This window comes from Scomber japonicus, chromosome 17 (assembly GCF_027409825.1).
Source record: "Scomber japonicus isolate fScoJap1 chromosome 17, fScoJap1.pri, whole genome shotgun sequence".
Lineage (NCBI taxonomy): Eukaryota > Metazoa > Chordata > Actinopteri > Scombriformes > Scombridae > Scomber > Scomber japonicus.
Window position 1 is genome coordinate 18,969,587 of NC_070594.1, and position 26,553 is coordinate 18,996,139.

General features: G+C 37.9%; 4 protein-coding genes and 1 non-coding gene across 6 annotated transcripts; 3 read left to right on the forward strand and 2 right to left on the reverse strand.

Annotated features, from left to right (window-relative positions):
* The first annotated feature begins 943 nt into the window (after positions 1–943).
* On the forward strand, positions 944–9,261 carry serac1 (serine active site containing 1). Of its 2 annotated transcripts, none has more exons than XM_053336920.1 (17): positions 944–988; positions 1,805–1,905; positions 2,026–2,062; positions 2,151–2,293; positions 2,759–2,848; positions 3,568–3,699; positions 3,792–3,913; positions 4,261–4,389; positions 4,531–4,644; positions 5,042–5,204; positions 5,466–5,616; positions 5,730–5,871; positions 6,081–6,181; positions 7,020–7,117; positions 7,647–7,829; positions 7,925–8,068; positions 8,196–9,261. In XM_053336920.1, exons 2-17 carry the CDS (start codon positions 1,812–1,814, stop codon positions 8,330–8,332), a joined length of 1,980 nt encoding a protein of 659 aa, XP_053192895.1. In that variant the 5' UTR covers positions 944–988; positions 1,805–1,811; the 3' UTR covers positions 8,333–9,261. The 2 variants fall into 2 exon arrangements, with proteins under 2 accessions (XP_053192895.1, XP_053192896.1); XM_053336921.1 differs by lacking the exon at positions 944–988 and adding an exon at positions 1,669–1,686.
* Positions 9,262–9,610: 349 nt separating this feature from the next.
* gtf2h5 (general transcription factor IIH, polypeptide 5) lies at positions 9,611–11,357 on the forward strand. Its single transcript, XM_053337357.1, has 3 exons — positions 9,611–9,675; positions 10,061–10,119; positions 10,946–11,357. The coding sequence occupies exons 2-3, from the start codon at positions 10,085–10,087 to the stop codon at positions 11,124–11,126; spliced, it is 216 nt and encodes a 71-aa protein (XP_053193332.1). The 5' UTR covers positions 9,611–9,675; positions 10,061–10,084; the 3' UTR covers positions 11,127–11,357.
* Positions 11,358–12,322: 965 nt separating this feature from the next.
* On the reverse strand, positions 12,323–12,513 carry LOC128377631 (U2 spliceosomal RNA). Its single transcript, XR_008323338.1, has one exon. It is a non-coding gene; the product is annotated as a U2 spliceosomal RNA (small nuclear RNA).
* A 395-nt stretch (positions 12,514–12,908) lies between these two features.
* On the forward strand, positions 12,909–15,358 carry dynlt1b (dynein light chain Tctex-type 1b). The gene is made up of 6 exons (XM_053336693.1): positions 12,909–12,924; positions 13,582–13,613; positions 13,810–13,851; positions 14,183–14,306; positions 14,407–14,484; positions 15,274–15,358. The coding sequence occupies exons 1-6, from the start codon at positions 12,909–12,911 to the stop codon at positions 15,342–15,344; spliced, it is 363 nt and encodes a 120-aa protein (XP_053192668.1). The 3' UTR covers positions 15,345–15,358.
* A 133-nt stretch (positions 15,359–15,491) lies between these two features.
* Positions 15,492–22,611, reverse strand: tmem181 (transmembrane protein 181). The gene is made up of 17 exons (XM_053337353.1): positions 22,509–22,611; positions 22,159–22,262; positions 20,843–20,910; positions 20,445–20,535; positions 20,199–20,317; positions 19,868–19,984; positions 19,625–19,705; positions 19,361–19,460; positions 18,792–18,922; positions 18,293–18,384; positions 18,139–18,196; positions 17,869–17,971; positions 17,721–17,772; positions 17,544–17,626; positions 17,191–17,280; positions 17,021–17,087; positions 15,492–16,924 (listed from the first exon to the last, which is right to left on the reverse strand). Exons 1-17 carry the CDS (start codon positions 22,514–22,516, stop codon positions 16,840–16,842), a joined length of 1,449 nt encoding a protein of 482 aa, XP_053193328.1. The 5' UTR covers positions 22,517–22,611; the 3' UTR covers positions 15,492–16,839.
* Between the last annotated feature and the right edge of the window lie 3,942 nt (positions 22,612–26,553).

A 26,553-nucleotide genomic window follows, 5' to 3' on the forward strand; every position in this document is an offset into this window, starting at 1 on the left:
ATGTTAGTAAACAGGATTTGGACTGTTTATGGGAACACATCTGGACATTTGAGGACATCATTGTGGGCTCTGGGAAACAGTGATCAACATTTTTCACCATGTTCTGACATTTTATAGACCAAACGACTGATGAATCAATAAAATAATCAACTAATTAATCAATAATGAAAAAAACCTATAGTGTCAGACCTCAACCTTTACAACAGCAATAACAGTCTATTGCATGCTTCACACAACAGACGTTTAGCTTTTTTTCCCCTATTTTCTTCAATCAGATAAATTATATTTGTATCGAAGCCCATTTCCACCAATGTGATGAAAAAAAATCTTGTAAGTCAATATAATGAGAAATTTTCTCAAAATAATGACTTATTATCTCAAAGTAATTACTTAGTAGATTATGTCAAAGTAATGACTTCTCTTAAAATAATGAGATACTATCTCAAACTAAGTCAATATTTTGAGATAGTGTCTCATTACTTTGAGATACTATCTTAAAATATTGACTTTGTAACTCAAAATAATGAAAAACTATCTCAAAATAATGACTTACCTTATGACTTATTAGTATCTCATTATATTGACTAACAGATTTTTTTTTTTTTTCAACACATTGGCAGAAATGGGCTTCGTTATATTAATGTCTATTTTGATAGCTATTTCATGAAGGGGGAACTGGTGTTCTAAAGTGAGGTCTGGGAAGTGAAGGGCAGAGGAGCCCCCAGAGAACCAGGGTGAAAGGAAGACCCGCCCCCTCACAGCAGAAACACAGCATACTGTTATTTTATTACATGAAGAGAAAATTTAACGTGTTCTCATTACACTACACTCAAATTGACACAAAGTACAAGACAAAGCATATTTGACATATAACTTTGCTGTTATTACTCTGATGACGTATTATTGGTGAGACGTTTTTACGTTGTGGTTATGAACCGGGGACGTTCATCCGGTGGCCTTCCTGGACGGCTGTCGGTCGGTAAATAAGGTAATTTCACCTTTAAACTATGACAAAACTGTTAACTTCAGTGCACAGTTTGGGTAGATTAGCTGTAAGCTCTTAAAATGTAGCCTAGGTAAATGTTTGAAACGGTTGTGTTAGCTAAAGGTTGACTTACGTTAGCTAACTTACCATCGGTGGTGTGTCGAAGTCGGTTCCCCTCTCGAATAATGTTCACCTCCTATTAAAAATATGTTTCTCATACTAACACATCCGCGTTTGGAGTTAAGTTATGGTTAGGGTTAGCTGGTTGTGGTTAAGGTGAACTTGGGTTAAGAATAAGCACTACAGTAGATGACTGGTTGAGGTTATGAGTTAGAGAGAACATCTATCAACGGGGTAACAGACTTCTACATAACACCGGTGTTTGAGCTAAGCTGAGCTGTGTGTGAAACATTAATCAAAAAGACTGACGACTGAAACACAAATGGCTTTGTCTAGTTGGGTTAAGAGACGGATAGCTATGAACTACGCTAGACATGTAAAGTAGCTAATGTCTCTCTACTTTGACTAGCTTGCTAATGTCAGTTAACAGTCGATTGTCACGATTGTCACAAGTTAGTTATATTAACGCTAAGTCTTGTTGTTGCCAGTAGTTGGTACATTTGCAGTATATTTAGTAAATAATGAGTTGCAGGTACAGTGTTATTTATGTACGTCCTTTACAGTAGCTTTTACACAAAAAGGTAGACTTACATGATCATTGCCCGCATGTCTGAGCCTGTGAGTGATACAGAGTCAGACATACAGATTAGGACAATGACAGCTGGCTGGTAGTGAGGTCTGATGTGTGCTCACATGCAGGCGGAGGATGTCTGCTGCCGCTCTGCGTTTGATCCGCTGTCGGAGACTGAGCACAGCTGGGCCGCCTGGTGTGAGGAAAGTGCTACAGTGGAAAGATTTAAGTGAGTGAAACGCCACTTAATGTCAGCAATCTCATAGACCTATTGATTTTAAATGTATTGATTCAACCTTTGAGAACAGTTTTAAACCTTGTCTAAAATAGATCTCCTGTTGAAACCTAGGGAAGGTTGCAAAAGTCACTGGTGCGGTTGTCTTTGGGTAAGTTTGATTTAAACTTTGGTTGCGACATTTCTGTGAAATGTATGCCCAAGCATGCATGCCTGAGTTTATCATCTCCTCTCTACAGGGGCTGTCTTTTTATTACTTATGAGGTCATTGCCTTGGACAAGGCTGTGACCATTGACACTAGTGCCATTCTTCAGGAGAAGTACAAGTCTTACATTTATCTGAGAGCCACTCCCTCAGATGAAAAGGAGAACCTTGCTGCAGGTACTAAATGTCATTCAGCTTGAAACCTTGTATAAAACTTAAAATTAATCATTTTTTAAATTGTATTTTCAGTTTTTTGTTTTTTTTTACATTGCCACCCAAACCAGCTGGATAACATCTGGCAAATATGCTGAGTGGCTTTATTTAATTCTTGGATGTCCGCAAAGTGATATCAAGTTTTCCATGACCAGGTGCCCAGTGACATCTGCTATCATTACTTCCTGTCCACTCTTCCTTCCCCTCACTACAGTCTTTCCTGCCTGCATATTTGGGTCAGTCTGTTGACTGATCCCACTTCCACTTGTCAAGATTTACTTATTTAATGGAAACAGTCAACTACCAACCTAAACTGATATACCAACTGGCAATCATTATAAAACAGTTTTCTCTGTAGTGTTTTATATAAATGTAATCCTGGTTTTCTAGGTCACAGTAGTCCTTTTTTGCACTGTGTGTTTTTTCCAGGGCTCACACACAAAGCGAGGAGGGAACTACATAAAGTAGCAAGACGGTTTCTGGAAATATCCTCTAGGCTTTTGCTGCAATCATTAGATGGTAAGAAACCACACGTTGCCTTTATACCAAATCACCTGGAAATCACACTAAAAGTGCACAGTGTGAAACTGCAGCACTTGCTTGAATGTTTCTTGGGACTGGAACGCAGAGATTGTTGCTAATATAAATAGTCATATAAATATTTGTTCAAAGAAGAGTACAGCTGCCGACTCATTTTTATGTGGAGTATGTACCTGAAGGCCAAAGGAAACACCTGCTATGTACATGTGCATCCTGTTTTAGAAATATCACACAGGTCTTAAAGTTCTCAGGAACCATGGTTTATTTCAGTTTTAAATTCACATAATAAATCAATACATTGTGCACATTTCCTCCTGGACAATGTTACAGGGTCACAAATATGTTCTTCCTTTTAATTTCTGGTCACATAGTTTGAGTATTAATGTGTATATTCTGCAATTGCCTAAAGAATTCATACACGTGTGATGGTCTAATTAAATTATATTCCAGTAAGACACTAAATAAATAAACTTTTGATCTTTTAAAAATGAATAGCTGCCAAGTTGATGACACAAAGTTTGCAACCACAAGGTTTGTAAATTACTAGTTGTAGTGATCTCACAGTCCTGTAGATACTGGTAGTTAGTTATAGTAAATACTGTTGAATGCTAGTTAATAGTACCCTTTGAGTAATTTATGGCACACTTTCTTCTCTAAATGTTCAGCCAGTCTTTTTTTTCTGTATTTGTATGTCTTAGAGCACTTCACCCATGTGGATGCTGACCCACATGAAGTGGCATTATGGGTCCTGCTGAAGAGGACACAGTCAGCCACTAAAGCCATCAGACTACAGGCTGTACAGGAGCTTGCAAACAATCACCACTGGCACGGTAAAATATATAACAAATAATATATATATGACTCGGATTTACAATGCGTGAAATGAACTGCAATTAAATCACAGCTGTCGTCAATAACACAGATTACCAGTACCAGACAGCAGCCCAGTTTATAGACCAGAGAACAGCAGTGGGCCTGGCTCGGACTCCTCAGGTAGACCTACGATTCTTCCGGCCTCCACCTGCACTACCTGACCTAGAGGATGTACGTACCTTCATGAAATAGTCTATCATGTAGAATACCTCTCTCAATGTTTTTGTCCATCACTTGTAAATCATGTTCATCCACAGGCTCTGTTTCTATACCAATATAATAACGTGATCTGTTTTTAAAGATCTAGTTTTTTCTGTTTCTGTATTTCTTTGCAGCCTTCTCAAGAAACTAGTTTTGCAATGGTATGTTCTGTAGAAATAGATTATAGTATGTGTAACTGTTAATACACAAGGAACGATAGTTACTATTCATCGCATAGGCTGCCTACTAATCTTCCACTAGCTTTATGCCATGCAGGTAAATAAAACAATAACTAAGATATATTATCAACTTCACAGGGTTTGTCAGCAGAGGATGGACTGAGGGAGCTGCTGGCATCTCTGCCTCAGACTGAGGTGGACCAATGTGTTCAGTACTTCACCTCACTGGCCCTCAGAGAGAGCACTCAGTCTCTGGCAGCACAGCGGGTAATATTGACAGATCTTTAGGAAGCTGAGTACCTGGAAAACAAACGGAACACAAACAGCTGGACAACAACAATCATTTAAAAGTTTCTTATTCAAATGTTTAAATCCTCTCACTAAAACACTCGCTCTTTCATGTTGCAGGGGGGTCTGTGGTGTTTTGGTGGTAATGGGCTGCCCTATGCTCAGAGCCTCACCTCTGTTCCCTCTGAGAAGGTGGAATCCTTCTGTCTGCAGGCACTAGTACAACACTCCAAGGTAATAATGGTCAATAACCTACACATGGCCAAACCTGGGGGAAACACAATATAGAAATGAATTCTCCAGCACATCTTGTCTAATTTATAATATGAGATCATCCAAAACTCAAAGCACCTTTTGTTTTAGTTCAGTCAGTTCTGTACATTCTTGTGTTACATGGCTGGAGGGGCAAGAATCTTTACTACAGTGTTTTAATTTAGTTCACAGGACACATCATCCTTTAAATTTCATGGTTTCTGAACAAAAACAGGCATAACTTCATTATCTCATCAGTTAACTCAGTCCATCCTTGAACACATGTCTTTTTGAATTAGCTCATGCAGAGAATGTGGTTAATGCTTTGTTGTAATTGTGATGTAAATCTTTAGAACTTACACATGTTTTTTGTCTGCAGGTCCAGAGTCACTGTGACCACATAGTTGCCAGTGGGGGTCTACAGCTCCTCCAGAGGGTTTATCAGCTCCGTAGAGACTCCCTAAAGATCCAGAGGAACATTGTTCGCATCATAGGAAACTTAGCAGTCAATGAGAGTGTCCACCAGGCAATAGTGCAGTCTGGTAAGTCTGTAACTCATTAGATGATAACACAAGGATTCAGATTATGTGTTATGTTGACTGATGATAGTGTAGTTGCTATTAAAAACAAGATCTACATCCTTCATGTGTTTTACTTGATCTACATCTTGGATATTATCTAATCACTCTATAATTTCAAAGGTCTTACCATTTACATGTTGCCAATTTGTCTCAACTTCTTGAACTGAAAACCGATTATAATGTGTCCGATCTTTTATCCCCTTTCCTCTGAACCTTCTCCAGGCTGGGTGTCTGTCCTGGCTGAGATGATGCAGTCTCCTCATGTCATGCAGGCGTCTCATGCAGCTCGTGCTCTCGCCAACCTGGACAGGGAGATGGTGAAGGAGAAATACCAAGATGGTGTCTATATCCTCCACCCACAAACACGTGACAAGTAGGAAGACCATTCTATGTTTATATCATTTTAGTTTGTATTCATTTCATTTCATTATACAATTAAATCAGTTTGGCATTTGTTGAACCCTTTGACAATGTGTTCATTTCCAGCCAGCCAATGAAAGCAGATGTGCTGTTCATACATGGGATTCTAGGGGCAGCCTTTAAGACCTGGCGGCAGAAGGACCAAAATATATTGGAGGAAAAGAAGGACAAAGAAAGCAGGGAGGATTACACAGAGTGTTGGCCAAAGGTAAGAAATACACCATAAGTGTGTTCTATTACTTATAGTGTTGTAGTGTGGTACTGTGGGGCATTATGCATAATTATTAAGCGCTTTGGCTCTTTCTATGTCCCCCACCCTACTCTGAATTTAACAGTCTTAGTACACAGTGAGTGGACTTAAAATTGTCTGGTTAGTTCTCAGTGTTCATCTGTGTTTTTGTGTCCTTTACCTCACAGTCGTGGTTGGCTTCTGATTGTCCGAATCTGAGAGTACTGTCAGTGGAATATGACAGCCACCTCAGTGACTGGATGGCCAAATGCCCTGTCGAGAATCAGAGGTGAGGATTCCGCCGTTTCTTCTACTGGTGTTCAAGCATGAACAGTTATTACTGCTGGGCAGTTATGGGCAAAATGATGACCTAAATTATTTTTCAGTGATCCTGATTGTTTTGTGAAATTCTTATAGTAAAATGAAGGACAAGTTCACAAATTTCAAGTCTATCTTAAAGTCAGGTGCCCAAATGAACATTGACACAGGTTTTTCTTACCATCCATACTGGCCATCAGAAGATCCCTCTATAATGCACTTACAGTGTAAGTGATGGGGGGGCAAAATTCACTGTCCTCCTTCCGTGCAAAAATGTATTTGTATTATCAATGTTGGTATTTTTTGTTACATCAGCACTCTTTAATATTCAGTACTATTTTGAGCCATTGCTGCGAAATTTCGTTGGGATGTGCACTGTATATTGTATAATCTGAATGACAAATAAAATCTATCTTATCTTATCTTATCTATACTTCCACCACAGCTCAACAGGGAATCTCTGTCTGAGTAAACACAAAGAGGGAATTTGATGCTAAAAAGACTGTAAATGGGGTAGATACCCACTTGATATGAGTAGTGCAGACTACTGAAGCCTCATATATGCTGCAGATACAGTTTTAAATCATTTTTTGCACAAAATGACTGTGTGGACACACAGGGTTTAGGCCCAATCACTTACATTGAACACACAGGAAATGGGATCCTTTAATAGTCAGTATGAACAAGAGGAATGAACCTATCTCCAATGCTATAGTATTACATGTTTAATCATTATTATACATAGTCACAATTCCAACAGGCTATAAATAAGTGAAAGATTGATTTATTCTTTGTTTTTGTCTCTTCAGGAAGTCGTTGGCCTACAGAAGTCGAGAGCTGCTAAATAAATTAAAGACAGCAGGAGTTGGAGAGAGGCCTGTGGTCTGGGTTGCCCACAGTATGGGAGGTATACTCTGTCAGAACTTTGTCTCTGTAATGGTTTTTAAAGATAGTTTTTACAATATTAACTACCGTGTAGAGGGCAGTATGTAATATTTTACTACAAGATGAAAGCAAATGACTGTAATTTAGCATTCCTGCTACCCTCTGTTCCTCTTGATGTCTTGATTTCACGTAACCACAAACATCTGATGACTCCATTTATCTGGAAACTTCATCTTTACTACTGTTTTAGAAATTTAACGTGATCGCCTGGCAACAGTTACCAGATAGTGCCGTACAAAGCCATTATTATTTTACAAGTCACCTTCCATGTGTATCTTAGACTTATATACTGTTCACTCAGTTAGATGCTGCAGTGTTTAGTGACCACTACAAACAAACAACAAATGACTGACTCTTATTCACACCTGCACTCTCGTGTACATTTTAATAATGACTGCACTCATAAGTGTATCCCTACATTAAACATCATTGGTTCAGAACATACTGAATACAATGTCTGTTAACCCTCTTGTGTTAAATTTCTTCATCAGGTTTGCTTGTGAAAAAAATGCTGCTGGATGCCTCAGAGGATCCAGATATGCATGGGCTGTTAAAAAACACCAAGGGCATTATGTTCTACAGTGTTCCTCACAATGGCACCGCAATGGCTGAATACTCCATCAATGTCAGATATCTCCTCTTCCCCTCTGTAGAGGTTAGAGAACTTTGTAAAGGTTAGTGAATACAATAAACTCTGAGGTCCAAAAGTGCTTCTATTTGATGGAAATTGTTTGATACCTAATATGAGCTGTTGTCCTTGTGTTTTAAGACTCACCAGCACTGCGCAACCTGAACGAGAACTTTCTGAACATGGCCAAAGAAAAGGAATTCAAGGTGCTCAGCTTTGCAGAGACGATGCCCACGAACATCGGCCCCATGATCAACATACTGGTGGTACCGACACAGTCAGCAAGTATGTAACACGAGTGGAAGTAGAAAATAAGACATGTCTATCTGCTGTGTGAAGCACAGATATGAAAGCACAAGCAAAGAGCAATCTTGTTCCCTTGGCCCTTACCTTAAGCCTGTTCTTGTTTCAGATCTCGGCATCGGGGATCTGATCGAGGTGGACGTAGATCATCTCAACATCTGCAAGCCAGAAAAGAAGGACTCATTCCTGTACAAGCGCAGTCTTCAGTTCATCCAGGAAGCACTGCAGAGCTACATCAGCCACTGACTCAACTTAACATAAAAAAACCCAGTTAAACTTTACTTGAATTGGGGGAGAGCACCGTCATCCCTCCCCTCAACCAAATGGAAACATAACTGCCTCTCCTTGTTGCACATTTTAATGAATGACCACTAAAGTGAGCATAGAATGACTAGAGTCATTACTTATTTTACACATGGATATTTGTGATGAAAGAAACCTGGGTGCTGATTCATTTTCTCCTACACATGCTCCAACATTGGTCTCTCATTTGTAAGTCTTGTGAATTTTACAGATCACTTGGACATTTTTAAGGTCATTAATACTATGTTTACAGCTTCTACAGAAAGTATGCTCCAGATTTTATTTTTGACCCCCCAAATCATTTTAGACTTACCGGCTTAAAATTTGACATCTAGTGCTCACACTTTCTTACAGATGCACTTACATGTCTTTACCACTCATACTTCTCAGTATCTCTGACCAGAACCATGGTTTAAGATTTTATATTTTATATTTATGTATTTTATTCTACCTACACTGACACATTTGTGCCAAAACATTTCCTTCCTGAGCCTTACCTCAAATGGACCTGTATTAATATATTAGTTCAGGTTGCTTTATTTATTGCATAGGACTAATCCATTGGTTTTAATCTCCATGTGTTTGCAGTACAAATTTCCAATAATAATGCTGACAATAAAAAGTGTAAGATTGGAGGCTTTATTTGACTTGTCTATGTACTGCTCCTCTCAAAACATCTTTTCAGTGTCTGACCTTTTAAAATATTTACATTACAGTTTGGGATTTTCTTGTTGGTGGAAACTTGATGTCATCATGAGATAAAATAAGATGCATCTTTATTGATCGCTCTCTGGACTTATTCAAATTGACAGCAATATAGTGAGGGAAAAAAAGTAGCAGCATAAGGGTGAAAGTGATCAAATAAAATACTAAAACAGTAACAATGTCTGTGTAATATATAAATACACAATGCAGAAATTCCTGAGATTATATACGTGTGTAATGTTCTGGGGTTAACATAGTAAGGACAGCATCAGTCTTTTTAGTGGGAGGTACTGGTAGCTGTGGTGCTGTACAGTCTGATGGCTGATGGTATAAAAGCTACCAAGCCCCTGTTGGTGATGATAGCAGATTTAATCCATATCACCCACCCCTACAATCACATGTTTAATCAAATATGCAAACCTATTTAATGAGTGCCTTTAATTGTAATTGTTAGCATGCAGCAAAAGCTTTCCCTTGGCACATGCGCAGATTTGAACCGAGGTTTGTCCCTCGACACACGCCGTACGTCATTCCACAACATTAGCAGAATTAGCATCACAGTAAGCAGCCATAGTTATAAGGTAGGTGAAAGTCGGTCGTTTTACTTCTTAGTGTTAATGTAGTTGTGTAAATAGTCTTTGGTCATATCACTTGTATTATGTTATTGATCAGAATATCGCAAAATGAGCCTGTAGGTCTGTATTTGTCAACTAACGTTGGTGCTAAACAGGCTAACATTAGCTGCTGTGCTCTTAAATCGTGAACAAACTTTTCGTTTTCTAAGATAAAATGTCAACTTATAACGCTCTTATCAACAAACTGGGAGCTAAGCGACCATTTTTGTATTTTTTGAAGCTTTGAAGTTATTGAATCCCTATCTACTGTCCTGAGCTGACCCATTACTGTGTCGATGCTCGTGTTTTCAACCGTGTTTTTAGTTACATATCCACGTTGATTGTTTTACAGGATTGTTTCTCTCCACCTGTCAACATGGTCAACGTGCACAAAGGTGTCCTTGTTGAATGGTAAGTAAGGCTGCCGAGAAATATTTGTATAGTAATCAAGCAGGGATATAATATGGCCCCAATGCTGAGGTTTTTGTGATTACTGCGGACAAAGATGATTGATATTGCAGTTGTTTTCCCTCTTATGTGCTCCCACTGCGGTAACATTGGGAACATTTGCAAGCAAATAAATATAACGGGATTTTAAGATAATTACTACCAATGAAGCATCACGTGTAATCACTTCCGTCGTTTAGAAATCACACTGCATATCATAGAAACTTGTATTTATGTTCTGATCACGAGAACCATTAGGTCCAAATTATCTATAAAAATATAATACAGCACTTGAGTTCCATTTATAAGCCTTTATTAAATTTATTTCACCTCAACTTTAGCACCAAATAAAAATCAGTGAATAATGCCGTTGAAATGAATCCATTAACATACAAATATAGTTTCATTTTCAAAGTGGCCATTTACATGTTTGAGGTAGATTATGTCCATCTTTGCTATCTGAACAACACATTGTCTTGTTTCTTCTGACTAACTGAACACAAACCTCATTTTGGAACATGTGTGACTTATTTTGCACAGTCTATGGTGGTGTTTGTTGGCAGTTAAGATTTGTCTATCTTCCACCAGCCTGTGTGCTGCAATGACTCAAGTGACGACACAAGATGTGACTAAAGAGTTGTTGATGTGGTTATTTCATGTGAAAAAGTTGTGGAAATGTCTTTTGCTGAGATACACAGGGTGAAAGAAAAGTATATAATTTGTCATATAAAAGACTGTAATGATGATGAATTTGTCATTTTTATTTCTTTCCCTCTGCTCACCGGACCAGCGATCCTGCCATGAAACAGTTCCTCCTCTACCTGGATGAAAAGATGGCCCTGGGAAAGAAGTTCATCCTCAAGGACCTTGATGACACACATGTATTCATCCTGCAGGAGGTTGTTCCAATCCTGATGGATAGAGTTGGCGAGTTAATGGACCAGAATTCATTCCCCATCACACAGAAGTGATGCACAAAACTCTTTTCTTCTTAGACTTTTGACAGTTTCAGACTTTATACATTTACCTGAATATTTCCTCCGTTGCTTGAACTCCAGACAGATGTGGATAGATTCTTTGGTGCATTAAGATGAAAACATTTTGTGGGTTTTTTTTGTGCCATTGTTTAATTTCTGTTTAGTGTGTTTTTTCTTTCTTTTAAATATGTCAATTAAAAAATATGTCAACACATTTTGTTTCTTGGTCTTCTGTTTTTACTGGGTGGACAGTATTGTGTTTGACTACAGTTTTATAAGAAGGGTTGATAAAAAGCAGTGAGAATCAGAAAATAAAAATAAAGAGAAAGGTGTGTAGAGCTGCAGAATGGAGTGTTATTTTTCAGTGACTCTCTCTTATGTGTGAGTAAAAGATCAACATGACAAAAACATAAATGGTTTAATGAATGCTGAAAGAAAAGAATTCTCCTGGCTGCCATGATTAACAGGTATTCTGGTTGAAAGCACTTCCATTTTATTTTTAATTCATCTAATTATTTACCTACAGTCACGTTTATATATATATATATATATATATATATATATATATATTACATCTAAACAACATACAGACTAGACTTTTTGATTTGTGGACCTTTACAAAAAAATTCTATTTATGTTTCTTAACCATGTTTAAGATGTCTACAAGTTGCTTACACTTCTACACAGAGACAATTTCCTTCACACACTTTCAAATTCTCCAACATTTTACAAAAATGCAAAGATTAAAACTCATTCTTGAAAAATAAATCAAAATGTGTTGTAGAGCTGTTATTTCATCTTTCCTACCTCATATACTATCTACAGTTTAACATATCAGTGATAACAATATACTTTGTTACATTTATAGAATATATCAGTCTGATTTTCTGCACAATGACTACTTTCACTTTATGGGCATTATTTTCACATTTATGCACTTAAACTTGAGTAAGATTTTAAATGCAGGACTCTTGCCTGTAATGGAGTAGTTTTACATTGTAGTATTTATTCTTTCATTTGAGTTAAAGATTTGAGTATGTCTTCCATCTCTGTTGGTAGGTTTAAAGACTTTCATTTGCCGTTTCATTTTAAGTAGATTAAGTTGTTACATCTCATCCGAAAATGTTTACAGTAATCGCAGGAAGTCAGTAACAGCATTGTTATTTGGTTTTTATCTTTTGACATTAAGAGGGGGGTGCACCGTTCCTGGAGGTACTGCAATACCAGGTCGATGCGTGGAGTGGACGGAGCAAGCCCCTATTCCATCTCCCTGTTCCAAAAATCAATTTAATATATGGTCCCCGGATAGGGGACGTATCAGATATTAAACTGATAAGAACAGATACTACACTTGATCTTAGCCAAAAGGCCGAGAAGCGATACCGTGTAATAGTCTCTGTAAAGGAGTCATCCTCTACAGTATCACTGTCACTCACGGTTTAAGATAATGGAGATTTATTTAAACCAATCAAAAGACGCGCAATTAGCACAGCATAAAAGCTTTGATACTTTTAGACTGGTATGTAAAGTAAAGCACAAAGAAAAGCATATTTTGACTTTACAAGATACTACGACAGTGAATGTTATTTCTGGTCACGTGGTGAGCCACAGTCCAATAAGCGATCAGTCACGCTAACACGGACTTTATACATTTAATAACAGCAAATCTCTTTATTTATTCGGGTAAGATATACGACCACGATTTATTCTAACTATTTGTGATAATAAGATCATGTACATATGTGGCGATAATGGTTTAATTTAACTTTTCGGGCGATGCCGTTACAAAAAAGTGAGCTCTGTCTCCCCCTGGTGAAGAATTAGATAACTGCACTCCGCTCAAAAGTGGTTTAATTTACATTTTACTCAGCACACGTTTGTAATTCTTATTGCAATAGTGAGAACACACGAGAATCTGAGAAAATGTGAACAGTGAACTAATATATATGAATAAACCGGGTTGCTGTTTAGTGCAATGAAACTATCGATGTGGTCAGACTGTGCGTCGAGTTAGCAGCACAACTGTTTCAACTTCCGGCATATTTGTGTAAAAAAATAATTGTGTTCTTTTTTCATTCATCTCGCCCCCTGGCTCATTTTAGCAAGTTTGCTAAGGGGGGGGGGCGGGATAAATGAAAAATGAACAAAATTAAGCACCGCCTTAATTTAACGACGCCTCTCCTGTCGCCACTTCATTTTTCAGACGCAAACCTCACATTGAGGGGTTAAATAAAAAAAATAAAAAATAAAATAAAATAAAAATATATATAGCATACATATATAAATTAAATAGAATACTTTAGTGCGTTACAACCATAGACTGTATGAAAGAAAGTTACAACAGAACACGATGCTTTTATTAGTTAAGTTTTTGCTTGCGCCTTTATTCTATAGAAGTGGGACCGGAAGTTGTGTTGTTTAACAACCTGGTTAACTTGTCTTCCGGCAGCAACCATGGACGACTATCAGGCAGAAGAGGAGGTAGGTCTCATGCTTTAAACTACCATTTGCATGTATTTTTATCATCTAGAAATAACCCTCTGATATTGTCACTAAATGCCAGCTCAAAAAGTATTTCTCAGGCGGTAACTGTCAGATCATCGGTTTGTTCAAACGTAGATTTGCAAGGCCCGGCTATATTTTTCGTTCATTAACAACACACTGCTCTGTATTTCAGACTGCTTTCGTCGTCGAAGAAGTGAGCAAGATTATAAAAGAGGTAAGAAAAACAGTGTTAACACCTTTCGTTTTCTCCATAGACTGTAAAAAAGAAGGTTTTCTCCACAAAGTTCAGGTTAAGCGGTAGCAACGTTGTGTTTAGCGACCCGTAGGTTGCTATGGACACTAAACGGTTGCTAAGCAGCGTCCCTATCTGTGCCGAACGTTACAGATCATACTACAGGATAGCTGTAGTTTATATACATTAACCTTTTAATCATTAAGTTGTATGATCTGTTACTGATGATAAAGTCGTGGATGTCTAACTAATTTTAAGGCTGTTATTAGACATGATGACAGTGTGTTGATCTTGGTTTAAATTGTCTCTGTAGTCAGTAGAAGCAGCAATAGGAGGAAATGCCTACCAGCACAGCAGAGTCAATCAGTGGACCACCAGTGTAGTGGAGCAGTGCCTCAGTCAACTCAGCAAGCTGGGAAAGCCTTTCAAATACATTGGTATGTGTGCTTAATGCCTTAGATATCATCTGATGATGGTTCTTGTGCTCTGGAGTTGGTATTATAAAACTTTGTTTATTTTGTGTGTGTTTTCCCACAGTTACCTGTGTCATCATGCAGAAAAATGGGGCAGGACTGCAAACAGCCAGCACATGCTTCTGGGACAACTCCACTGATGGTAAAAAATTAAACCCCTGCAGTTTTTAACCTTTACATACTGTTCGTATTCTGACCCTTCACAGTGTCTCCTAATTAGTCTTCATATCAAATTCCTGAAATTCAAATTGAGATCTGTCATTAAAAATGAGTGATGAATCCTTAAAGAAGCTTTCAGAGAGCAGAGAGGAGTTTATTCTTTAGTTTTTATGTTATTTTGCTCAGTTTGTATATGGAGAAAAACACTTACAATCCCACTAAGTAATGGTCCTGTATTAATGAAAATGGGAGACAATATTGATTTTAATGAATGTTATTGAATGTGAATGATGCAACACCATTTTTGAAATATTTGAATTGTAGTAAATAATACCCAGAACATAAATGTGTATCAGCTGCACAAAACCGTTGTTGTATATTCTGGGTCACTTTAGGACAAGTCATAACATTTAAGGCTAAAATATAGATATAAGATGTTGTTACTGCTCTCAAATGTAAAAATAGGTTAATTTTGACCTGCACAGTATGTAAGGGTTAAAATGATCAAAATAAGTTGTAAGTGTGGTTTATCAGAGTTGGTTTTTCTACTTATGTTTGAATGAAAAGTTCTTCAAACAGATAAAACAGAGCAGAGATTTGTGGTAATTTCATTTACAGAGGAGGTCCTGAACAAGTCCCAAAATCAGTATAATTAAAAATGAATGGCCAATGTGCTCTTAAGCAAGGTGCCTGTCAACCTTTTGATTGGTCTGTTGTCACTGACTTCAAATGTGAGGGTAACACTATATTCATTGTTTATTAAACCCAACAGGAAGCTGCGCAGTGAGATGGGAGAACAAGTCCATGTACTGCATCGTCAGTGTTTTTGGATTGTCGATCTGAAGCTACAATGTACATGTTTGTATATTGCTTGAAATGAGCAGGATTTTGTATATTTTTGAGAATCTGAATGTTACGTTTTGGCCATGTTGGCTATATTTGAATAAAAATGTTGTGTCATATGTTAAGTGCAATTAATGAAAACAATACTATGCTGTATATACTTTGCTTTATTTACAAGTGACATGACGGAGTGCTACATGTACAGCTTTTCATCTCATGAAGCAACAGATATCGCAACAACTTCCAACATATCAGGACCCACAACAACCCCATCTAACCGCCTTAAACCAACAAAAACTACATTCACACTGAAAGAATCAAACATGTACATATATTGTATGTCAAAGCATTTACAAATTAGAGACAGCAGCCCATTTAGAAGAAAACAGTGATGTAAAGACAAGGCACCATCTTGTTAAGAATACATGTAGTGATATTAATTGTCAAGAACAAAAATACATTTGTTTTGGCCATTTTTGTCCATAAGCTCCGGTTTTATAAAACAGAGGAAGGGGCAGCATATGTCCCATTTTAGGCATATAGAAACGTGTATTGGAGAAAGAACAGATGACTTAAAATAATATCGAAGTAAGAAATGTTTAATATGATAGTCCATTCACATTAAGTGTAAAAGTCATGCGATTCATCAAAATCCACCCATCCAGGTCATCAAACAATACTGTATATCAAGTGTCATCAACTTTCAGCAAAATAAATAAAAAAAAAACCTTAAACAAGTGCAATTACAAAGCTGCTTTCCAGAAAAAGAATTGGTAACAGTGGTCAGAGGTCAGTGGTTTCTACTCCAGTTAAGGCTCTCTCTGTATCTTTTTTAACACGTCTGAGAACATAGAGGGTTTGTCGACAACCAACACTGCTATGGCACTTAAATTCCTCTTTCGTGAATCATGTCAGGGCTGGCTGTTAGAGTGAACTTTATGGCTGCTGCAGCATGAGCCTCTTTGACTCCGCTTTAGTCAGATATATGCGCTCCCGTTATTCTCAAAGTGTCAGAGAGCGGATTAGGAATGGGGAAAAAAACCACATGTAAAGAAAAAGTGAGACAACAGTAGTTCAACAGAAATCAATAAAAAATAACATTGATTGATCTTTACAGACACACAACACACAAAAAATGTCCCTATTAGTATTAGCACTTTTCCCGATCATTTACAGCCATCAGGTTGTGAAGAAATGCTGGTTGTGAAGGAAAAATAAACTTAACAAACTTCTAAAGATTGTACCATTTGATAAGTCTTTTTTCTTTCAACAAAAGCATGAACAAAGAAGAAAATATTTTAACATGCCTCCACTTTCAGTAAAATTACAGTACATTCAGTAGACATGGAGCTTTTTAAAAATATATTTATATACACTTATTCGTTTTTTGTACCACCGATGCAAATACTCCTTATCTAACACACTCATGACGGTTGTATTGTATTCTCATAATTTCCGAGAGGGACACATAGGCATAGGAGTGATCAGAGGTCCGTCAGTCACTGTCAGTCTCATCCTGGTATTTGGCGGTTGCTTTAATAGCACGTCCGTTTTGTAAAGGCATTTCTTCATAATCGCTCCTGTACATGGACCAAGAAACATCCCAGGGTTTATTTTATGTGTACACAGCTGCCAAACTGTGAGGAGTAATAAGGACTCACAAAAAAACCACTTACCCGTATATTACTTCATCATCTGAGTCGTTTAGCATGGAGAAAGCAGGATTATCCTTCAACTGGGAGTCTGGGAAATTAAAAAAAAAGCAGGTGCATTGATATATCTACTGCAGAAAAGAGGACAGACTTTTAATTCCTTAGTTAACAAATGACAAAACATAATGACTCACCATAAAGAGCATTTTTGGAAGGGGAATACACAAATGCCAATGTGTACAAGTAGAAGTTGAGTAGGCCGTAGAAGGATAAAAATTCAGCTGGTATGAATGCAGTTAAGGAATAATTGCTCACTAGCTAAGACATGTCAATTCCATTTATACAACCTGATATGACAGATCACATATTTACCTCGGGGGGGGGGGGTTTACAATGTGTGCAGGAAAAGAATGGAAGAAACCACAGAAAGAGAAAAAGAGAGTGGAGGGTGAGGATATGAAGACACTGTTGAGTGTAGTTAAACATCATATTACGTGGTGTATCTAAAGTGAAACTGTGGTTAAAATAAACTGTTTTTAAAGGATATAGTTCTGGTAATGAGTAGACAATTCAGCCACAAAATTGTCTTGGAGAGCCTTGGCACCAAACCTTAGGTAGAGGATGACCATGCTGTGGGAGAGAGAGAGCAACAAGGACAGGATCAGATGACAGTAAACTCAATGGAGAGGCTTCTTTTAGGTTTCTGTGTTCTCCTGAAGCAAACCTTATAACGAGGACCACAAACGTCAGCGCTGTTAAAAATTTGAGCCGGAGATCTAGAGACAGAAAAGAAACAGCACATTAACATTATTATTATTATAGTAAAAAATGAAGTCATATCCAGTGTAGGGAGATGTGGCATGGTGTGATACCTGAGTAAGGCATGTTCTTCAGTTCAGAACAAGCTCTGACGATCAGGAAGATCAGGTAGAGGATGTAGAGGCAAACTATGACCAGGAAAAAGATCTTCATGCCCTGGAGAGATAACATGGGACTTTATTAAACTGTCATAGATACACATTTGAAATTCTGACTCTTTTTCATTATGTCCATCTCCTTCAAACAGCAGTGTATGAAATTTATCAGGATTACAAACTTCCACTTATCCAACTCGCTGTTTTAAGTGCCAGACTCAGACTCACCTGAAAGTTTACTATATCCACTTTGTACTGGTAGGTAGGGTCTTGGAGTTCATTGACGCTGTTAATCCAAGAATGGAGAGAAGATTTGGTTTTATTTTTACTGTAATTCACAGTTTGAATCAGGCTGCTTGTGGAGCAGAAGGTTTTTACTTACGTTTGCCAAATGCCCAGAGTAACTGCAGAAAGCCACAGAAGACCCACGATGATCAGCTTGGGCAGGTAGAAGGTCAGACATTTCCTCTCACCCTGTGGAAACAACAAATAAATAAAACATATAAAATAGATGAGACCAAACTATTTAAACATGCAATATGTAATAATGTATCTAATGTTTGCTCAGCTTGGTTCTCTAATAACTTAAGATCCAGACGTACGATGACTAAAATCCTTCATCAGTTTAAAAGATATGCTTAATCTAAAAAGTTTATCGTAAAAAAAGGTGGCTTACAACTGAATAAAAGGTCATTTATTACAGCAGACAATGACAATGCTGATGTATCTTGATTAAAATGACAGATTTTAAAACATTAGTGATAATGTAAGTACACAGATAAAAAAAAAACATAAAACATAGGTCTAGTAGTGTTTTTAGACATTTGAATAGAAATAGTTAGATAGTATAGCTTTAAGTGAGGTAATAATACTGAACCAACCTGCACCCTTATGCCATGGTAGACACAGAGCCAGAAGAGCAGCAGGGCACACAGGAAGAGAGCCTGAAAGAACGCATCCAATGTTCCCGGAAACCAGCTGTTCACCAGGAATGACAATGGGAAAAATGGATCTAAACAGCAAAAGCAACAAAAACAGAGTCAGAATAATGAATAGAAATAATAATAAATAAATCTTAAAAAAACACAAGAACAGCTAAATACAAGCATACAATTTAAAAAATCTATAAAATAAATTAACACATAAATCATCCAAAAGGTAAAACGAGTTAAACTAATAAAATAAATGAATACTAACTGGAGGACTGTTCAAAGCAGAGGTGCCAGTACAGCAGATGACATTAAAATTGGACTTAAGAACAGATTCATGTAGTATTTGCAGCTGACAACTGAAACCATCACTGTATTACTGTGAATCTAAATGCTACTGCTGCAATAATGAGAAGGTGCCTTACTGGGGGAATACTGGAGTGTAAATGTGTAACAGTTATCTGATAGATGAATTAAGAGGGTAAAAGCTGATCTAGATATAGATAGTAATAGAAAATCACCGTTGTAGAGAAGCAGCAGAGGGAGCAGGACAGACATCCACTTCTGCTCTATGCCCCAGTCCCTCATAGAAAACTTTCTCAGTGAGTGAGCAAACATACACTGGAACAGGAGAGAAGACAAAAAAAAATACTCATGATGCATTCAAGCACAGTCAAGAGAAGCTAAAACTCTTACACATGTTTTGCTTACTATCATGTTTTGCTCAGAGAGTGTGTGTCATTCTATTAAAGGGAAATGAATGTAGAAATGACACATGCTCTTACCGTCACCATGAAGGTCAATACCACAAAGACAAACCGGAACCAGATCTCCACTTGCGAAAAGGTGGGATTGTATGTTTTCCACTGATGTGACATACAAAAAAAAAAACCAAGAGAAGGAAAGGGAGAGAAAATAAAAAGAGTAAACAAACTTGTGACATTTACTCTTTAAAACTTCCAACGCAGCAAACCAAAAAACAAATATCAACATGTTAGTTCTATGAGCTGCCAATGTTTGTCACCTACCACAAAGTTGACCTTGATGTCATATGTGATATTTTCAAGGCCTTTGAAGCTGACCACGGCCTGGTACTGGGTGTAGTTCAGGTATCCCAGATGCAGCACAATGATCTCATCACATTTCTGCACAGAGAGACATCAATTCCATCAGTTTTCACTCTACTGTGGTATAATGAACTGCCGACACGATGATCGCTTTCAATCCTGCACCCTCCGCTAGATTGCGGCATCATTTTTTGAATTGCAAGTGACATTTCCTAAACTCACACTGCCGAGAGAGGCTGCAGACTGACTGAATGATTTATGACAATCCAGCATATGACAAAGAGAGACTTACAGTCCCGCAGTGCAGCGTTCGTGATTTCTGGTGCACGTTGTTCATGTGCATCATGCTGGCGTCTTGTATCCTTCCCTTCAGCGTAACGTTGATCTCGAAAGGCTGCTGGAAGTCACCCACTGACACAGAGAGAAGTAGGAGCATGCTGTTATAAACCAAGTACGCTTACACATTTTTTTTTTTTTAAACAGAAAGCTATTTGAGGTGGGTCAAAGTTTCTATCTGCTGCTCATTCTGTGGTCTTACCATTGCTGTGTACAGCTTGCATCACACAGGTGAGCCATAGCTGCTGGTTGTAGGTGGTTAGAGGAGGAGAATCTAGTGTGAAGGGCCCAGTCTGAAAACATACATTGAATTGCATAATGAATTTGCTGAACATTATAAAGAAACACACAGAGTGAAATAACCAGTGAGTTGGCATCTTTGCTTCTAATACAACAAAACAATGCAAGGATTTTCTCCTAAACCCTTGATGATGATGTCGTGGAGGGTTAAGGGTGTGAAAGCCTGGTTAACGAATAATGTGATACGAACATTAGGTTGTCATCATGAATGTGTTGACTGCAGAAGTGAACTAAATGCCTTAATTACGAGCACTGCTGACAGTTCCAGCAAATATCAACCATGCTATTGTAACAACTTACCTTAACTGAGAAGTTTTTTGCAAAGAACTTATCTCCATCGTGTTCTTGCTCAGTAATAATCCTAGGACCTAAACAAAATGGGGAAAAGAGAATTAATGCATTTTTCTCAAAGTCATGTGCCAATCAAACATAGAGTAAAACACTTTCTTGAGATGTAGTCTACAAAAAAAAGGACAAGTTATGTCTGCATTTAAACTTTAATAGGAATTGTTACTACCTAGACTACTTAAATGAATCAATGTGGACAATATCTACACCCAGTTATTAGGAAAAACAGACACCCTAATACAACAATAACAGAGATCAACAAATCAACATTACAAAACGTTTTGTTTTCTCTCACTTTTTCCTCTAAATTTGAATGAATGTGTGTTGTTGTACCATAAATATTCAGTGGTGATTTCACATGTGCAGTACAAAAACAGGTTTTTTTAACGGATGAAAAGAAAAACTGGTTTTTCTCCTCAAACAAACACACAAGTCAAAAACAGAGGTCAAGAAAATGTTGCAAAACCAAATATTACTCTCATGTTGTGCCTCTTGTGTCTTTAAATTTGGCGGGTGGGGCAAAGATTAACTTGTATTCTTATGTACACAACAGTCACAAAGTGGCATGAAATGTGCTCCTGTTCTTGATCAATTTTTTTTAAAGTAACGTAGCATTCAACTTTGTTAATTCTGTTGGGTTCTTCTACACTGTACTGATCTGTAAGAAAACATGCAGTACTATGCAAAAACTTTTAGGCACTTTAGATTCTTATTATAATGCAACACCATCAGGGAGGCATCAGATTGATCCAAAATGTATTTTGCAGCATGACATTGACCATTACAGCTAGTCAAAAAGAACAGGCTTCACAGCAACAGGAACAAGGAGTCCTGGTATAAACTCCACAGTGTCCTCATCTCAACATCATCGAGACAGAAGCAACTGAGATGCCTCAATCAACAGAAGAACTGGGGCAAGATCTCCAAGATCTGGAACAACCTGCCTGCCATGTAACTGAAAAAACTGTGTGCTGATGAACTGTGAACTGTGGAGATGCTGATTTAAAGGCAAAGCTCGGTCATTTAGGCTTCTTATATTTACTGCACTTAAAGTCACAAAAAAGTTGAGAACCACTGGAAAGGAGCAAAGTAGTGTCAGAAAAGCAATTCACCTGACCCAGTTATTCTGTTATCAGAACTTGATAACAGTGCCTAGTGAATTCGGAAGAGTGACTCACTTCTTCGCTTTGTGTCTGAAACCCCCCAAAATCTCGCTGACCAACACCCAGCTTAGGTACTGCTGAAACATTAATGTTAAAAAGCCATACCTGCAATCCCAATGAAGACTGTGATGCCGAAACAGATCAGGAACACCACGAAGACCAAGACAAAATGTCTTTTAGACAGGGTGTAGAGCCGCATGGGAGCCAATCTGCACCGGGGAGACATTCATTAGGGTTAACACTCACCAACTAATAACCTGATCTCGATAGTTTGTATTTGTCTTGGGGTTATAGTAGTGTCCATCAGCCTGTGGCGGATATGTCAACACTGCTAGCTTCTGTGCTACTTGACGCTAGCAGTAACAGATGGTAAAAGAGAGATGCAGAGTGGTTTTTACAAACTTAAAAAAACGATGCCATCTCGGGTATGTCTGCTGAACATAAATCAAACTTACAGCTCCATTTCTTTCGGTTCGCAGTCTCGGGGAAACGAGAAAAAAACCGTTAAAATCTCTGCTGTGGGTCTACATCCGTGAAACCACGTCAGTCTGCGACAACCGGAGCTCTACGTCACCGAGTGGGTAGGCCAATGTGATCACGTGTGACGCCAGCGAGTAGGAAAGGGAACGTGGAAGTGAACAAGGGTGCAATGTAAGGGAGTAGGGAGCAAGGTAGGAGGAAATCACTCCGTCCTACCTTCCCCTTCTACTTGTTCAGACATATGTGCGTGTTTATAAAGATGTTTCACACGCTCATACGTGATTCATTAGTTAGATATATTTTATTTGTGGCTCAGGCTTATTTTATTTGGCCAAAAAAGTGACTTACAGGGGAAAACCCTGTTAGCGCATGCGCGTAGCACCACGACATCTAACGTCAACATTGCCTTTAATTTCTAACGAGCTATTGAAGCTGTATTATGTTATTTCTTATTGTTTGAAAAACTGAATTAAGGTTTTCAAGTAGGCATTTGATGGTATACAACAATGAAGTGTGCATTTTGAGATTAAATTCAAACGACACTTGTTGCCTCTAATAGGCATCAGTAGGCCTATACCTCGTTTTAAATTGTAGGAATTCTTACGGCTGTTTAGCCTATTTATAATATATAGGCCTATGGGGAAATGCGACATATCGTTGAGGTTTCTGTTTTTCACCTTTTCATTGATATAATCGTGCACTATTCTATTTGTTGAGGACCACACTTTCCTTTTAGTTTGGCATAATCTAAGATATGCAACATCAAAATACAACAGGGTACAGTGAATTAATTATTCCAAATAACCCACCATTACAATTTATATGAAAACTGCTGTGCTTATTCTCAACATACAGAGAAGATGGAGAAGATCATTGTGTCGTTTTGGAGGAAAAAACAGCGTGAACGTACCTGTAAAAACGGTCATCTCGGTAAGGTGTCAGGTCCTCCTTCAGCTCGTTATAGGCCTCCTGTATCTTCCTACAGAAGTATTTCAGCTCGCTGTACAGAGGGTTTTCCAAACCGGACGAGTAGTCGGTGTCCATTATTCCACCGAGCCGTCTGGCGGCTGAAAATGGCGATGAGAAGAACAATCGGCGCCCTTTAGGGGACAGCACAATGTGGCCTTGCCTGTATTGTACCGTCGTTTAATCGAAAGTGCAGCCGAAGCTGTTTTGTTTGTGTCGATTGAAAGAAAGAAAAACGAAGAGGGGACGAAAGCACATCACCGACACACGGGAGGAGGGTCATGTGATCACAGTTCAGCACCACGGACAGAGGCACAGCCGCCTCTATTGAAATTATAGATAGATAGATGGATAGATGGATGAATGGATAGATAGATGTACTTTATTGCAGTGATTCTCAAAGTGGGCTCCATATAATTCCATATAAATAGCACAATGAGAGACTCTATGACCGTTTTGGTAATGGGTTTCATACATTCTGTAATAAAACATCTAAAAGCAGAAATCTTCTCAGATGGCGGGGGGCTGTGATACGTTTAGGGGTCCCTGCTGTGACAAAGTTGGAGGACTAGCCTACCATTGCCAGAACTATTAATAAACTTCACAGACCTGAATGCAGACCCCAACCACCCTTCTGGAAATCAGACGTCCCAACAGTGACAGCTACAGGAGTTTTCTATACCTATTTGGAAGAGGATGGTTCCTATTCCCTCAAGCATGGCCATGAATATAACCTTCAGGTCATGAGGCAAAATGGGGGCTGACAGGGGCAGAATGGTGTGATTTGTTTATCATATGCAAGGATGATTTCTATCTTGAGTCCAATTTGACTTGAATTTGTGGGAGGTCAAGAAAACTATATCTTTGACTAGACGTTTGAGTATTTCTTCTATAGTCTTGACCAGTAGGTGACTATAAAATAAGGGTCACAGTAACCACTGTCAGGGCAAACTTCAAGTAACTGGAACTGTCAGATGATATCGTTGCATCCCAATCAAATCTTGAATGCGATGAGCTGAACCTGCAAACCTCAAAGTTCAGTGTTTTTGCTCAAAGCAACTTATAAATGAGGTACATGCTCATGATTTTCAAGTAATGTCATAACTATGAGGAAAAATTATACACATTTCAAAACAACCCTTTTTTAAAGTAGATGTGTTATTAATGATATTAACAATGATTACAGTACATTTAGGTGTCAGTTCCAAGATCCAGGAATGGTGCATGCTCACTCTCCAGCCATGGCATATTTGAGCACTTAAATGCAAGAGTCAATGTTAAAAGTGTTGGTTCCACCTGTTTTTACTGCTGTGAGTCAAAACGTAACATGTCAACTATGTGTGACAAAGAATCCGCATTATGTAAGCTCTAGTCCAACATCTGGCTAGGTCTCTGAATTCAACAATATCACTGAATATACTGAGGAGACAAGACAGTATTTTTTCTTAAAACAATGACGTTTTATTCAAAAAAATGCGTGACATATACAATTATAAAATAATTTACATGGCATGCCTTACTATCCATTCACTATAAACGTTCAGTCACCAAATCAGACTCCGATTTTTTTCAAGTGTTTTTGTCATTTAAGTCTACATCTACAAATACAAAGCACATATCTTTTCTAAAGAAAAGCCAAATCCTACAATATCTACAACAGGTCGTCTCATAATAAAATCAGTTGAAAGTGAATCCTTAACTTAAGTCCATAGGCAATTCTGAACATGAGCTCAGTGGCTTATGTTTGTGTGAAATTGTGTGAACGATGTGTATGTGTAAGAAGCCATGACCACGCACGTTTGAAGGTAATAGATTTAACACTGATGGGATTGGTAGACTGCACAGTTGAATACAGACACACCTTGACTTGACAGTTACACTCTACATAACTAGTCTACCAACTACACTAAACTGAGCACTTACTCATTCACATCTTTTTCATTCAATGCAAACTTCACAAAACACAGAAAATGTGCCCCGTTCCCATCCCCCATCCCCCAACCCACCCTAACCCCCAACATTCCCATCTCACAATTTGGGCTACACTTGAAACAAACTTTTATCAACACAAAGAAATGTTCAGAAAACTCCATAATATACAGTATGTATAGATACTATATCTCCTTTTGGAAATAATCTCATAAATAAAATGTACAGACCAGCAACTGGGATGCTGAACTTAAAGAACGGTAATAAACTGTGGTCAAAAGTGATGACAAAGGATCCTTTTTCCCTAAGAAAATATTGCACAACTAACACAAAAATATGGGTTTTTTTAATGCCATGCTTGTGTTCTTTTCATTTTTTAGGATCAGTAGAGACTTTTTTTTCAATCCCCATCACTACAGCCCCGTCTGATAGACATGCATCTTGTTGTGATTTAGATCACACTAAAGAAGGTAATAATCTCATCAAATCAGAGACCAGAACAGAGCTGGTCCAAAGTGACAGCTTTCTTCTTTTTTTTTTCTTTTTTCTTTTTTTTACTAAGCATTAAGTTACACTTCTGTCTAGGCCCATTTCATCAACTTTAAATTTTAGCAAATGCATATTTTGGCACAAAAGTTTCAGGTGACCCTAATCAGCCTAAATATTAAATTTGTGACTTTAAGTTACCTTTTTTCTTAACTAATAGAACCTATAGCTGATATTTGCAGTGTGCCTAATCATTTCCTCCTGACCTAGCTCTGTGTTCTCAGCTCACTCAAACACAAAATTCACTGCCTGAAATAAAAAATAATAAACCAGCTTTACAGATTTCAGTGTCAGCTTACTAAATGAACAGATCTCAATAGCTTCATCCTTCATTGGAGTTATGACTTCAAAGATTCAGTGAAAATGATTTCAGCTTAACGGTTACTTTTTTTCTTTTTTGTGGTTGTAGCTGTTGAGTTAAACAGTACTACAGCTCCGCTCCACACCTGAAATTACACTTAAAACACAGTGGAGACAGGTGTAAATAGACATCTGTCAGAGTCACCCAAGTCTCTTAACAACATTTACATATGAATGATATGTATTTACATGACTTCTGAAGAGAGTATGAAATGGCAT

Excerpts from the sequence above, each read along its gene's own strand:
- serac1 (XM_053336920.1), top strand. The coding sequence starts at position 1,812 with ATGTCTGCTGCCGCTCTGCGTTTGATCCGCTGTCGGAGACTGAGCACA. Across the intron at positions 5,205-5,465 it reads CCAGGCAATAGTGCAGTCTG|GCTGGGTGTCTGTCCTGGCT; the intron begins GTAAGTCTGTAA and ends AACCTTCTCCAG. Across the intron at positions 6,182-7,019 it reads TGCCCTGTCGAGAATCAGAG|GAAGTCGTTGGCCTACAGAA; the intron begins GTGAGGATTCCG and ends TTGTCTCTTCAG.
- gtf2h5 (XM_053337357.1), top strand. The coding sequence starts at position 10,085 with ATGGTCAACGTGCACAAAGGTGTCCTTGTTGAATG. Across the intron at positions 10,120-10,945 it reads AAAGGTGTCCTTGTTGAATG|CGATCCTGCCATGAAACAGT; the intron begins GTAAGTAAGGCT and ends TCACCGGACCAG.
- dynlt1b (XM_053336693.1), top strand. Across the intron at positions 14,307-14,406 it reads AAAGCCTTTCAAATACATTG|TTACCTGTGTCATCATGCAG; the intron begins GTATGTGTGCTT and ends GTTTTCCCACAG. Across the intron at positions 14,485-15,273 it reads CTGGGACAACTCCACTGATG|GAAGCTGCGCAGTGAGATGG; the intron begins GTAAAAAATTAA and ends TAAACCCAACAG.
- tmem181 (XM_053337353.1), bottom strand. Across the intron at positions 19,461-19,624 it reads TATTGACCTTCATGGTGACG|TGTATGTTTGCTCACTCACT; the intron begins GTAAGAGCATGT and ends CTCCTGTTCCAG. Across the intron at positions 17,972-18,138 it reads TGGATATAGTAAACTTTCAG|GGCATGAAGATCTTTTTCCT; the intron begins GTGAGTCTGAGT and ends TTATCTCTCCAG.